General features: G+C 40.0%; 1 protein-coding gene and 1 long non-coding RNA gene across 8 annotated transcripts in view; one reads left to right on the forward strand and one right to left on the reverse strand.

Annotated features, from left to right (window-relative positions):
* Positions 1-14,894, reverse strand: part of KCNT2 (potassium sodium-activated channel subfamily T member 2) — a 305,206-nt gene that overhangs the window by 81,806 nt on the left and 208,506 nt on the right. For all 4 annotated transcript variants that reach the window (XM_054981909.1, XM_054981907.1, XM_054981906.1 and 1 more), the window contains one exon: positions 11,327-11,435. In XM_054981909.1, the coding sequence (XP_054837884.1) occupies positions 11,327-11,435 (109 nt within the window). The remainder of the gene's footprint in view (positions 1-11,326; positions 11,436-14,894) is intronic.
* Positions 1-14,894, forward strand: part of LOC129331378 (uncharacterized) — a 40,735-nt gene that overhangs the window by 16,948 nt on the left and 8,893 nt on the right. The gene's annotated exons all lie outside the window — the stretch shown is intronic.

Below are 14,894 nucleotides of genomic sequence, written 5' to 3' on the forward strand. Positions count from 1 at the left end.
AGTCTCCTTCTGTGAGTGGAAATGTACCTTTGGATACAATTAAGTGAGCTTAGTTCTCGTTTCACTGGTCTGAGGTTTCATAAGGTAACATTTTATTATTTTAGTACCTGAGTCAGTCATAGAAGTCAAAATAGTAAATGCAAATGTTCTTGATAAATGGTATGTCGACTGCCACAGCAGTGATATTTTTGCCTCTAAAATTCAGCCAAAATATCTTCCCTAAATTACCCCATTCTACATCTAGCACAATTCTTTTATCTGGGTAACATAATAATCAAGAGTTTTAAAAGTTGTTAGCATACCTAGTAATAGCTCTGTTTTTTAGGTTTTCTTTCATTTTCCATGTTCAGAACAATTTTCCAGTTTTATCCCCAAATTGCTTTTTAGAGGTATGACTTCTCTCAGTTGGGTTATCTCATTTTCACGTTCCCAGAAGTATTGATTTCCACTAACTTAATCCACATTTCACTTTGAGGAGAAAACCACTGTGTCTCTGACTTAGGTTCCTTTTTTCTCATCCATGGACTGTAAAGTACTTTATCTTAAAAGTATGCATATTTAGAGAAAAACTATTCAGAACTCTCTATTTCAAATTAATTATATGTGATCGCAAGATAGTTATGGTAAAATGCATATGTTACGTAAAATAGAATGATAGTTTATGTTGTTCACTCATGTACACATGCATGTATATGCAAAAACAGTGTTAATTTTAAATTGCTGTTATATCTAAAGCATTGCTTAAATCAAAGGAAATCCCTCAGTTTAAACACTCATGTGATATATTTTCACATTAATTTTCTTAAAGCCATCTTTAAGTAATTGCAGGTTTTAAGTATACTTTGGAATCATAATCGTAAGTTTTATTGTGATTAAAGACAAGATTCAAGATTATTATACAAATATCATCTAAGATATAGTGTACAAGTTAAAAGAAACTTCATTAAAATATATAAATATCAGGGTATCTATCAGAGATTACATCATAAGATTAAAGTAGAATATCAAGAGTATAAAATAGCAATCTAGATAGCCATTTAAAACTTTGAGTCTGGAAACCACCACTGATGTTTTATTACGTCGGAAGCCAGTAGAACAGGACAATTGTGTGATAGAGGAGGGACAGTTGTCTTCAATAGGGCTTTCTCTCAGGAAAGTGTTTTTGGAATTGCAGCTGTAGAGAGGTACTCTCTACCCTATAACCCAGTACTATCACCCAGTACCCAGGCCTTTCAAAGCCAAGAAGTCAAGAACTGCAGCCCTCTCTGAATATCCCCATACAGCACCAAAGTTAAGGGACAGCTCCTTCCCTCAGCCCAATAGGATTGATTTTATGGCTCTGTATAGCTGAACATAGGCTTTCTGGAAGCATTTTGCTCTATGAAAACTTGTTTCTTTGTTGAGCCAGACATGTTCTCAATAACTGTTCATTTTGCTGCTACAGAGGAGCAGCTTGCTCTTACTTATTCCTACTACCCCATAAAAACTCATAGAAAAAGTTTAATAGCCCTTGACACACCACCCCATCCATGTGTTGACTGAAGTCTTGAAGAGTGGGAATCAGTGCTTCCTGTCTCTGCTTCATCACCAACTTGTGAAGAGGCAGTGTCCACATGTATGCCCCCTCTCTGTGATCTGAAATGCTGTTTTCCAAATATTGCCGATCACAGGGAGGGAGTGTATGCATGTACACCATCTCCACACATAAATGCCATGCTCATGAACTGCACATTCAGTCGGTGCACAGATGGGTCATATGGAGAGAGCTTGTATGGTGCCAAGAGGCTGGTTTGTCCAGCTGTTTAGGATACTTTTAAGGTAATTCAATCTAAGTACGTGGACAGGATCTTTGGAAGGTTGAGGCCTGCCACCTGTTATTATGACATTTCCGCTTCCAGTCTTCTTAAATCTGCAGGGGTCCTGACTGGGTCCAAGAGGTAGTTAATACCTCCTTGAAAGAGTGGGTGGTTGCCCCAACCTTGAAGGCTCTGGTATATCCACTTCTGAAGAAGCCCCAGAAGATCGCTATAATTAATGACCAGTCTCATATTTTCAATTTGTGAGCATCGTACATAATGGCTGGAAAAACTTCAACCTTTCCTTGATGAACCTGATTCTTGGATCCTTCCCAAACTGGTTTTAGGCCTGGTTATGGTACTGAAATATCCTTGGTCAACCTGGTTGATAATCTGTGGCAAGAGATGGACAGAAGCAGTGTGATTCTGTTGGTTTTCTTAGTAACTTTTGATACCATCAATCATGATATTCTTCTGGATTGCTTTTCTTGGCTAGTATTGGGAGGCGCTGCTTTGTGGTGGAGACTAGGTTTCAGAAGGTAGGGAACTGCTGCTTGGCCCTGGCCTTTGGTTTCCTGAAAGGCTCCATTTTGTCCCCTTTGCTTTTTAACATCTACATGAAACTACTAGGTGGGGTAATCAGGAAATATCAGCTGGATTGTTACCAATATGCAGATGATACTTTGCTCTATCTCATACATTCAGCTGACCACAAGGAGGCTGTAGAAACTCTGAACCAGTGCCTGGAGGCAATTTTGGATTTGATGCTGGCTAATAAACTGAAACTTAATCCTGTCAAGACTGAACTGCTACTGATGAATGGAAGGTCTGACCCTGAATTCTAGATGCCACCCAAGACTTTATTATGTATGTTTTTAATTTGGTAGCCACCTTGGTGGCCCTTATGAGGGCAGAAAGGTGGTGTATAAATTTTGTAAAATAAACAAATAAATAAATATAATTCTGCAAAGCTTAATATTTGGAAGGACAACCTATGCTTTTCATACTCTGTGCTGAGCCCCAAACTTCAGCAGTGCTAAGGGGGTGTTTGCAAACTACATTCTTCTTAGAACTGAAGGGAAATAGTTTGTTCCTCATCTCACCTTTCATCCCCCACCCCAAGTAAGAATGCTATAGACAATTTTGCTTAGTTTGAATGAAACAAACAGCACAGTGCTTATTTTCATTCAGCAAGATTGTTACTAGTCAGGAGAGGGGAGGCATCAGTTTTCCTTATAACTTAAAAAAATATTTCTCCATTTTGGGGGGGAGGATGGGTAAGGTTGTTCTCTTCTCAGACCTGAGTTTGTAAATTTTTCTCTCACATCCAAATTACTCCTAAAGAGCAGCTTGCATATTTTACTTATTTATTTAACACAGATGTAATGCTACCATTTCCCCAGACAACCCAGTATGATACATATCATCTATATAATTCTGAATGTGGCCTCGAACAGATCAAACAATCTGCACATTGGGGCCAGGTAGAGAAAGGAGTGATGTTTCTACTAACCTGTGGGAAACCCCAGGAGGGAAGGTTGGCATGTATAGCCCAATCTCGTCAGAGCAGGGTCAGAGCAGGATGGGAGACTGCCAAAGAAGGCTCTGCAGAGGAAGGCAAAAGCAAACTAACTCTGCTTTTCACTTGCCTTGAAAGCCCCAGCAGGAGTTGCCATAAGTCAGTTGTGCCTTGATAGCACTTTATACACATACATGGGAAACCCCAGATTTGCAGAAAAATCCCAAAAGGTACAGAAGTATTATAGGATTGGTATTATAGGATTGCCTAACAGCCTCATACAACTATGTGCTTTAATCACACACACACACGCACACAAACATGGAGTGGGCAAGCAGAGGGAAAAAGTGGCAGCAAGGGGGGAGCATAAAGATAATGGCAATGATGGGAGTGTGGGGGGAGAAGGAGGCAAAGGGAGGGGGAAGACATAGAAGTAAGAGTGGGAGCAGGGAGGAGAAGGATGTGGGGGAGAAGAGGGCAAGCAAGAGAAGAGGAAGCTGGGGTGAGTCGTCTTGCACCCATATAAAAGCTACAGTGAAGTAACAACTGGCTATGAATTTATAGGCAAATTGTAAACATGGTCCTCAAGTTAAAGTATGAAACTTAAAGTGGGTTCACACATGAGTATACATCATTATATTGCTCAACACTTGATGACTCAACACAAGGACTTGGACTGATCAGTGTTGTTAAGCACCAGCTAAGTTCTAAGGGTACAGCTGCATGTTACATAGTACTTTGCTTCACAAAATAATATCCCCACATCAACCCCTTTCCATGGAAATTAATTTGAATTTATCCTATGTCATGCCATCTGTATGATGTGGATTTACTCAAACCTGCTAGAGAATACTGAATAAACTGAACTATACTCTATTGGGGGAGGAATAGAAGGTGAAATGCAACACTAACAGTGAAATCCTAAGCAGAGTTATTCCATTCTAAGCTAATTAATTTGAATGGTCTTAGACTGAAGTAACTCTGCTTAGGATTTCACTGTTGCTATTTTTGACAGGAATCCTGTGGGTAGTTTTGCCCTTGGTTGCCATTGCTAAATTGTACCATTTGACCAAGCCATGATAATTCCAGGAAACATTTTATATAAATTGTGAGAAGATGGAAAGGCTCATTGAGGGAGTTGTCCCGTTACTGAAATAGTAATTGCATTAGATTTTTGAACAAAAGCCACTGATGTTGGCAAAATGCAGTGGGCAAAAAGATACAAGCCAGATATAAAAGAGAAAACATTCATTTACTGCAATCCATAAACCCCAGAGACTGATATAATTTCTGTAATGGATAATTTCTATTTCTTTTCATCTCAATATTTAACTGCTGGACCAATTCAGTGCATTAAGTATTTAGACACCTGAGGAGGAGAGAAACACAGCTCGAGAGAAAGATTGGGGGGGAGACTTTTGCTAATAGCAAAGGATGATGGATGTAATTGCCTCATTCAAAAGCACTACTGGCTTTTGCATATGTAATGAATATAACTGCATACAGCATTCTGTCAAGCAACAAAGTGAATGGTGTATCTCCAGTAAGCACAAGACTTTGTGTAGAAAGTGGTGGATCCTACCTTGAGGGAAAGAAAAGCACTGGACTATATAGCTGTCACATCAGCAGAAAAGAATTGACTGTTCCAATGGTGATGGGAGTGGAGGAATTCTTGAAGGCTAGCAACTGGGCAGCAGTAGTAGTGGAAGGTGACACTGGCGGAGGATCTTTCACAGACAAGGGCAGTGTCACTTCAGTTAACCCTGGTTAGTATTGTGCAGAAGGCAGCAGTAAACCACTTCTGATAATCTCTTACCTTGAAAACCCTATGATGAGACAATCCAAAATGAAAGAAGATACAGTGCTGGAAGATAGGACCCTCTCCCAGGTTGGATGCACTCAATGAGCTACTGGGAAAGAGCAGAGAACAAGTATGAATAGTACTGTCCTTATTGATGGGACTGGATTAAAGTCAAAAGGACATCCAGTTGCTGATGTGAATAGATGTAAAAGGAACATCCAAAGCTGTACAACACACATAACAAGGAACCTGGAATGTGAGAAGTATGAAGCCGGGTAAGCTAGAAATTGTAAAATAAGAAATGGAATGTTTAAACATTGAAATCCTGGGTGTGAGTGAACTAATTTGGACCGACTCAGGACATTTTCAGTCAGAAAAGCACAAAATGTTTTACTGCTGAAATGACAAACTCAAAAGAAATGGTGTTGTTCTAACAGTGAAGTGAGACACAGCGCAAGCCATCAAGAGCTATAACGCATGTACAGTCTAACCAATTAATATAAATCAGACTTCATGGAAGGCCTGTTAACATAATCATCAGTCATGGGTATGCCACAACTACAGATGCTGAGGAAGAAGAAATCGAAAAATTTTACTCAAGTGTCCAAGAAGAAATTGGTCAGGTGTGCTGATAATCATAGCTTACTGGAACACAAAGCAGGAGACAAAGCAGAATAAAATGTTGGAAAATCTGAACTAGAATCGTGAAAAGAAGCAGGAGAGTGATTCATAGAATTTTGTGAAGTCAACAACCTGTTCATTGCTAATATATTCTTTAGGCAACCAAAAAGACAATTGTAAGCATGGAAATCACTGCGTGGTCAATACAGGAACCAAATAGATTACATAATTGAAAGCAGAAGATGGAGAAGCAATACTCTCTCTGCTAAACCAAAACCAGGAGCTGATTGTGATACAGACAGTGAGTTGCTAGTATCAAAAAGTGGCATAAAGCTGAAGAGAAACACTGGAAGAATCATAGTGCCAAAATACAATCTAAATAATATTCCTGAATAATTTAAAGACCATGTGAAGAACAGATTTCCAATGCTAAGTTCAATTGATTGTGAACCAGAAGAACTATGGGCTGAAACTAGAGATATTATCAAGGAAGAATGTGCAAAGACTATTCCTGTAGCCAAAAGAAAATTCTAAATGGATGGCTGAGGAAACCCTTAAAATTGCTAGACAGATGAGAAGCAAAAGGTGACAGAAAGAGTCAGAATTCTAAATGCAGCTTTTCAGTGACTTATATGCACAAAGAAATTTATTATAATAACCAGTGCAAAGAAATAGAAGAGAACAACAGAAAAGGAGTAACAAGAGATCTATTCCATAAGAACAGGGGAATCAAAGGGAAATTTAAGCCATGGCTTGGGATGCTGAAAGATCAACATGGAAACATAATATCTGATCAGGACAAAATAAAGGAAAGATGGCAATAATACACTGAAGAACTAAACAGAAGAGATGGAAGAATGGCAGCTTTGAAGAAGAATGTTTTGACAAAGAACCAGAAATCTTAGAAAGTGAAGTAAAAGCTGCACTCAAAGCATTTGGGATAAAAAAGGACAGAGTAGATGGCATACCAATAGAGCTATTTCCAGCTACAGAAACTGAGTCAAAATCTTGACAAGAATCTGTCAACAAATATGGAAAACAAAACAATGGCCTACAGACTGGAAATGCTCGATCTACATTCCCATTCCAAAAAAGGGGTTGCCAAAGAGTGCAGCAACTATCGGACTATTGTGTTAACTTCTCACACAAGTAAAGTGATGCTCAAAATTCTACAGCGAAAACTCTTATTATATATGGAATGAGAAATGCCAGATGTTCGAGCTGGATTCAGAAAAGAAAGAGGCACTAGAGATCCCACTGCAAATTTATGATGACTAATGGAACATACCAGGAAATTTCAGAAGATAATCAGCCTATGTTTTATAGATTAAAAGAAAGCTTTTGACTGTGTGGATCATGAAAAGCTATGGATAGTGTTAAAAGAAATGGGGGTGCCAAAACATCTGATTGTTCTGATGTGCAACCTGTACTTTGGACAAGAGGCAATTGTTAGGATAGAATATGGGGGAACATAATGGTTTCCAATTGACAAAGGGGTCAGACAAGGATGCATATTATCTCCCTACCTGTTCAACTTCTATGCAGAACATATCATAAGGAAAGCTGGATTAGATTTAGAAAAAGATGGAGTGAAAATCAATGGAAGGAACATTAACAATTTGAGATATGCAGATGACTCCATGTTACTGGCAGAAAATAGTGAAAACTTGAAACAATTACTGATGAAGTTTTAAAGGAGAAAACACCAAAGCAGAATTACCACTGAACATCAAGAAGACAAATGACTACTGAGGAATTACACAATTTTAAAGGTGACAATGAGGAAATTGAAATTGTTCAAGATTTTATATTCCTTGGCTTAATCATCAACAAAAAGGGAGACTGCAATGAAGAAATCAGAAGAAGACTGAGACTTGGAAGAGCAGCTCTGAGGAAACTAGAAAAATCCTTAAAGATAAGAATGTCTCTCTGGGGACCAAGTAATGGGTATTCCCCATTACTATGTATGGATGGATGTGAAAATTGCACAATGAAGAAAGCTGACAGGAAGAAAATTGATTCATTTGAAATGTGGTGCTGGAGGAGAGCTTTGTGGATACCATGGACAGGGCCGGATCGAGGGGGGGCAGGGGGTAGTCTGCCCCCGGCGCCACCAGGGAGGGGGCGCCAGGAGCAGCTGCCAGCTGCCAGAGAGCGCAGGCAGCAGTGCGGGCAGCCTCGCAGCCCCCCGCGCTGCCTTTCGCCTGCCCCACAGGACAGGGGGCAGCCGGCTTGCCGCGCACCCCCTGTCCTGCAGGGAAGGCAAAAGGCAGTTCGGACAGGGCCGGATCGAGGGGGGCAGGGGGTAGTCTGCCCCCAGCGCCCCCAGGGAGGGGGCACCGGGAGCAGCTGCCAGCTGCCAGAGGGCGCAGGCAGTAGCGCGGCCGCCCCCTGTCCTGCGGGGCAGGCAAAAGCAGCGCGGGGAGCTGCGAGGCCGCCCGCGCCATTCGCCTACGGGGAGGCGAATGGCGTGGGCGGCTTCCCAGCCCCACATGCTGCCTCCGTTCTGCCCTGCATGATGACGTCACCGAAGTGACGAGGTAGCCGGCCGAGGGTTGCCCCGGGCGCGGGCAACCCTAGATCCGGCACTGACCATGGATGGCCAAAAAGACCAGTAAGTAGTTATGTTAATTAATCTGGTAATGCAAAATGATTTTGCTGATCTCTTTTGGGCTCTAAGCTTTCAAAAATATTTTAAAGATATTCTTGATTCCATCAGGCTTTATCTGCTGGCTGTTTAAGGTTTTTTGGTGTGTATGCTGTGTTTTATCTGATGTTATATTTTTATTGTGAAAAGATTTCTGCTGTAAAGCAGCATATAAACCAACAGATCAGGAATTTTAAAGGAATTTGTGCCACATTCCTATATAGTATTTTCCACTGAAGTTTGATACAACTGTCTTGAAGTTTTGGGATGGATAGGACAGAGAAGATCTACAAGGATCCTAATTGTTTATCAGCTACATTTTGTACATTATTTCATCTTAATTTCAGTTTGAAAGTCTCTTAATTAATCTCAGTAGGTGTTTGACAGCCTCTGATGAGGGTTCTTATACAGTAGGAATGCCATGTTCTTGGAAAGGAGCCAGGTTTCCAACCTTATCTGATCAACAAAGCATACTGCAAGATTGCAGAGCATTCCAGCTTAACAAAATACTTTCTACAGAAACAAATACTGTTTATAAAATGCTGAGCATTCATGCCATCAATAGTACATCCCTCATCAACTATAAAGACACATTTCAGTAAATTTATTTTGAATTAATAACAGTCAATGTCAATGTATGCTGAGCATTCAAAGGGTATCATAAAGGTGGGGAAAGTTCCAGAAAAAAGGAAAATTAAAATAATAGCAATAGAAGCAATACCTTCTTTAAAACGAAAATCTAAAACTCCTGGGGAGGGGGCGTGATGGGGGGGGGAAGGGCCTTGAGCATTTGTTTTCAAAGTATAGTTTTGTAAAATGAGGTATCTGGAAGCTTATCAGGGTCACCTGAATGAGAAAATCAGTAAAACACATGCATAAACATGAGCAGGTGGAAGTCTTACACATCACCTACTAAAGGTAAAGATAAAGGTAGTCCCCTGGGCAAGCACCGAGTCATTACTGACCCATGGGGGGATGTCACATCACAACACTTTCTTGGCAGACTTTTAACGGGGTGGTTTGCCATTTCCTTCCACAGTCATCTACGCTTTACCCCCAGGAAACTGGGTACTCATTTTACCGACCTCGGAAGGATGGAAGGCTGAGTCAGCCTTGAGCCGGCTACCTGAACCGGGCTTCTGCCAGGAACAAACTCAGGTCGTGAGCAGAGCTTGGACTGCAGTACTGCAGCTTATCACTCTGCACCACAGGGCTCTTCATAATAATTGCCATTGTATACTGCTCTTCTAGACAGATTAGTGCCTCACCCAGAGTGATGAACAAGTTGGTGTTGTTATTATCCCCATAATACAGCTGGGGAGCTTTGGCTGAGAGGAATGGCTTACCCAAGGCCACCTACTGAGCTCATGGCAGTAGTGGGATTTGAACCAGAAGAGTGCTGATTCGCAGCTGAACCACTCAACCACTGTGCTACAGCAGCTCTCCGCATCACCTACTACCTTATCCTTAATGGGAGATGCCAGGGGTTGAACTTGGGACCTTCTGTAGGCCAAGCAGATGCTCTTCCACTGATCCACAGCATCTCCCACATAGCAAATAAACTTTCCTGAAAGATATGTTGCCCAGCCACAGAGATTTTCCTCTTGTACATGTAGCTAGCAGGCAAGCATGGAGAGTATTCTAGGGCACCTTCTCAGGCCTGGTATTCACAAGCAGCAGATGTGCCTGAATTGTGCATATGGGGGCTTACATGATTGGATGTTCCTCCATTTAAAAAAAAAATCCTGCACATAGAAAACTGGCATGACACAGAGAAACAGTTCTAATTTGTTCTTCTACCAAACACATTAGTTTTCTACATGCAGGGAATGTTGATTTTATGGAGGAACATCTCTTCATATAATTCTCATCTACAGTTTGGACTGGTAAAATCCTAACACTTCTATCAGGACATTTACAGTTTAGGTGAATTAGGCATGAGCTCCTGCACAATGGCACTGGCATCCAGTATGAATAACCAGGAGTTTGTGAGAACTTTGTGAGAGATCTTTGCACATGAACACAACAAAGAGCAACAATCCAGCAGAAGAAGCAGGATTGTACCTAATCCAGTCACACCAACTGAAAATATTTAACCAGTGTTGGTTTTTCCACTGACAGACAGAACCCATCGCACAGCATTTCCTGAATATACGATCCATCCCATACATGGTATAGGGACATTAGTGTCCATCTTAAACTGACTGACAGACTAAGTTGTCTGTCATAGCCCCATTACATACCCCTCCTCACCTGCTACCTTATTAAGAATTACTCCCAAGCCCCTGAACTACTACCTCCTTCTCTTCCTTATTCCATCAGGTTACACAGGTAAACCCCCACCTATTCCAATCCTTTCCTTCCATACCTAGAAAGAGGAGAACCTTTTATTTTGAGGACAGTGATGTTTGCCTTTTGATTGAGGCCACATTACTGCCCCATGGTGTGCTTTTGTGTACCCAAGACTATCCTTGTCTTGTGACCTGCTTAACCCACATCTGCCATGATGAATTGTAGATTTGCTGCTTCACCTTTTGTATTATTTGCTACCTAGATGCTAGGACCCCTATCCTGGTGCTTGGATCCCTATTTAGATCTTTCTAGGAACTGGCATCTATAAGCTTCCTGCTTTCTCCTTGATCTGTCTCTTCAGGACCACAAGGGGAGGAATGGAAGCTTTCATATAGATGGTTTTCACATAAAAATAGAAGAATTCTTGGAGGATAGATCTATCAGTGGCTAAATAAAGCCTCTATGTATAGAGGAAATATATCTCTGAAAACCAGATGATGTGATCCTTGCTTTCATGTCCTGCTTGTGAACTTCCAGAAATAAGTGAATGGCTGCTGAAAGATAAAAAATGCTTCACTGACTGCAGAAGACAATTGTTTGAAGTGGAAATATCCTTCAAATACAAATTGCACCAACATCTTAAGACTTACCTGCAAATTTGATGTGGAACTTATTTTCAGGCTTCAGTATCTGCACATACAGAGGACAATTTGGTGCAAAATCCTTAACTGCCCATGCTCTTAAAATTGTTTGATGATCCTAGAATAAAATAAGGCAGCACCATGTAAGTCAGGTTTTTAAACGTACAAAATAAAAGACAAGTAGTGAAATTCATCATGAGGGTTAAACTAGGAACTTGTTTTATACTGGCATTGTATCAACGTTCTTTAATGTAGAAAAGGCATGAACCTTATTGTTATTATATACTTTTCACTGGAGCATAATGACTACTAACCTTATTTAACATAACTGGAATGTCCTATAGTAGCCATGCCAAGAATTAAGCTACTGTAGAACCAGCAACTGGTAGATGCCAAATGTTAACAGTCATACAAATTACTTAGAGTAGTGCTGATTCTTTTTTGTTTCTAAAGTATTTTTAATACAAATCCAGTGGCCCAACTGGATATTATGAATCTCATGTAGAATGCAAACCAAAACATTCACACCCTTCTAAGTCCATTGAACTCAGCACTCTTAGAAGACTCTAACTGTGCTTCAGGTGACTTTGAGCAGAACCACAAGTGACAAAAGGCACAGATTGGACACTTGTCAGCTTCCCTCAAGTTTTGATGGGAAATGTAGGCAGCTTGGTGGAATGTTGGACAAGTGACAGTTGAAAAGTCCATTGGACAGCAGACAGAGAGCCAAGCTGCAAGACAAGGATGCCTACATTTCCCATCAAAACTTGAGGGAAGCTGACAAGTGTCCAATCTGTGCCTTTTGTCACTTGTGGTTCTGCTCCCTGTAATGGTTCCAAAGCAATTCTGGAAACAGAACAAGAATGTCTTTACAGCTTCCCTTGGCCATCTGATCATGATGATCAGAACTTAAATGTTGTTTTTAATATTATTTCAGCAGTTGTTACTACAAAGATAGCCCAGTTTTATTTTCTCCATATTGCAGAAGATTACCGTTCATCTAAAAAATTAGGTGAGATTTGAAGCTGGGATTTGCTTGGTCACTGGATACACTGTTAGCCATGATGTTGGTTCTAAATATTTTATTACCGTTACCGGTGTTATACCTATAGGTACTCATGAGAGTCTGACAATCCCGTTATAGACTACATCTGAAGACCAACGATGGTGCTAGATAAGCAGCTTGTCAATAATGTAGCATAGTGGTTTGGGTGATTGTTTTGCAACAACAGAGTGATCTAAATTATTATCCCTTGCAACTAAACAGTTACAACTGTATCATCAATACCAACAAAAAGTCTAAGAGAGCAAGGCAAGGGAGAAATGAAACAAAATCCAAAGATGTCCCCCCCAAAACTGCACAAAACCTCTTGCACAAGCAGAACCATGAAAATAAAAAGCTATTATAACACAGTGTGAACTTTTGAGTAAGTTCTTATGTAAGCATTTGTGGAACAGTAAAAGCTGCAACTTCCTTTCCACTCACAGTTCTTTGTATCCAACCCGCTGGTATTCAAAGCTGGGTGCACACACAAGCCAAGTAAAGTGGTTTATGGCTCCTCTAAATACATGAAATTTACTAAATTTCAAATTTTACAACTGTTAGTAATATTATAGGACCTCTTAAATTTGACACATCTTAGGGCCTAAGCATATCTTTATCCAGTCCTGTGGGAGTTCAATTGTTATATATAAATTGAAGTACAGTAAAAATATATAATACTAAACATTTTGGACCAAAATATTCTGGTCTATATCTTTCTATTAAAAGATATTTTTTAAAATATATATTGATTATAGACTTACGTAGTGAATGACTGAGGTGTATGTATAAAGCCACCCTATATTATTAATGGATTAAAATATTACATTCTGTTAAGATTCTCAGAGTCCCATATCTGTTCTGATTTTTCAATTGTATTTTCAAAAGTACAACTGAGGGTAATTTCCGAGAGCTAATGACGCTAGGGAATGAAATGGCATGAGAAAAGAATAAGGGAGAACTGAATGATTAATTTATATTTGTGGTGTCAGCAGACAGGAAAATCTTCTATGGTCTAGTACACAAAACAAAATGTCAGACAGACAATGAGGAAAACAGATAAATTTAAATGACATCATCATTCATTTTACTAGAAGCAGGATGAATTAATTTAACTGAGGAGAATACCAGAGTAATCAGTCTCCTGGATTTGAGGGCCCTCAAGCAAGAGGCCACACCTTGATTAATGAAAGATATAGCACATGATGTGAGAGAGCATCATGTCAGTTATCCATATAATCTGACCACATAGCTAGGCCTCAGATCCATCAAGATCACTCAAATTATCTGCATGTCACAGATATCTCTGGGTAAGTCATGTCCAAGAAGGTTACTGGTGTTGCTAGATAAATTATTTGTCTCCAACATTTTATGGAGCCCTGTCCTAAGTACAAATGGCAGCATTCTCTCCATGATGAGTCTAAAATCTGTACTCGGAAAATTAGTGAACCCCCCCCCCGCCCCATTAAAGATGGAATTTATTATTAAAGATAGTAGAAGTCTGTCAATGGTAGAAAGAAGACTTTCCATTTTCTGGCAACGGTTGGCCACTGTGTAAAACAGGGTGCTAGACTACTGGTCTGAATTAGCAGGATACCTTCTTTTATGTATGTTACAGTTGCCATTTTCTAGCTACTGTGCCTCAGCAGGTGCCATATTGTTGCTGAACTCTGGCGTGAGCCAGAGGGATAGCAGCCAGACATCTGCAGGTAGTTCAGGAAATTTTGTCCCCACTTTTACTAGTATATAAGAAAAGTAAATGATCACTAGGGACAGAAAGAACACATTTTAATCCAGTTGTTAAGGAAGCCCTGGAAAGGTACGGCTGCTTCCAAAATGGCCTACTGCCTGGACTTCATATTTCTAACTTCACACAGATGCATAAAATAATGGAGCCAAAGAGAATCCAAGTCCAAACCTAAAAAACAGAAATGGAGCTACCAATGGCAGACCATATGTGATCTGATTAGAAAAAGGAAAGTAATATGAGTGTCATCTCAGAATTTAATAGGTGGGAACAAAGAGACTTTGGTAGTGGGACAAGTTTCTCAGCAAGTTTTAAAAGTTTACTCTTACATATATTAGAGATCTAACTGTAAAATCCTGGAGTATTTCAGAGCATTTGTCATCACTAATATTATCAATCCTGTCAATTGAGCATCACCTTTTTTTTTTAGCTAAACCTTTGTGGAAACATGTATGGCTAGCACATAGGCCCATGAAATAACTTGCAATGATAGCATAGAACTGGAAAAAACGTAAGTGCTCTTTAGAAGTAAAAATGTGGTCTGAAACATGTGGGATGGTAATGTACCTCTCCTCTATGATGCCCCTAGGGGGAAAAAGCTGTCCAAAATGCCTCTGTTTATCGTAAACAGGATCTGAAGTGAATGTTATTCTTTCAGCCCTTATGGAAGCACTGTTAGGCCACTTTCCCAGAATGAGATGCCTCTCAAAATTCAGAACAGATCTACAGACACATACTGTGTCTCAGTATGTCAGAAGGAACTTTAACTTTAACTTTAATTGAATTTT

Source organism: Eublepharis macularius, chromosome 5 (assembly GCF_028583425.1).
Source record: "Eublepharis macularius isolate TG4126 chromosome 5, MPM_Emac_v1.0, whole genome shotgun sequence".
NCBI lineage: Eukaryota > Metazoa > Chordata > Lepidosauria > Squamata > Eublepharidae > Eublepharis > Eublepharis macularius.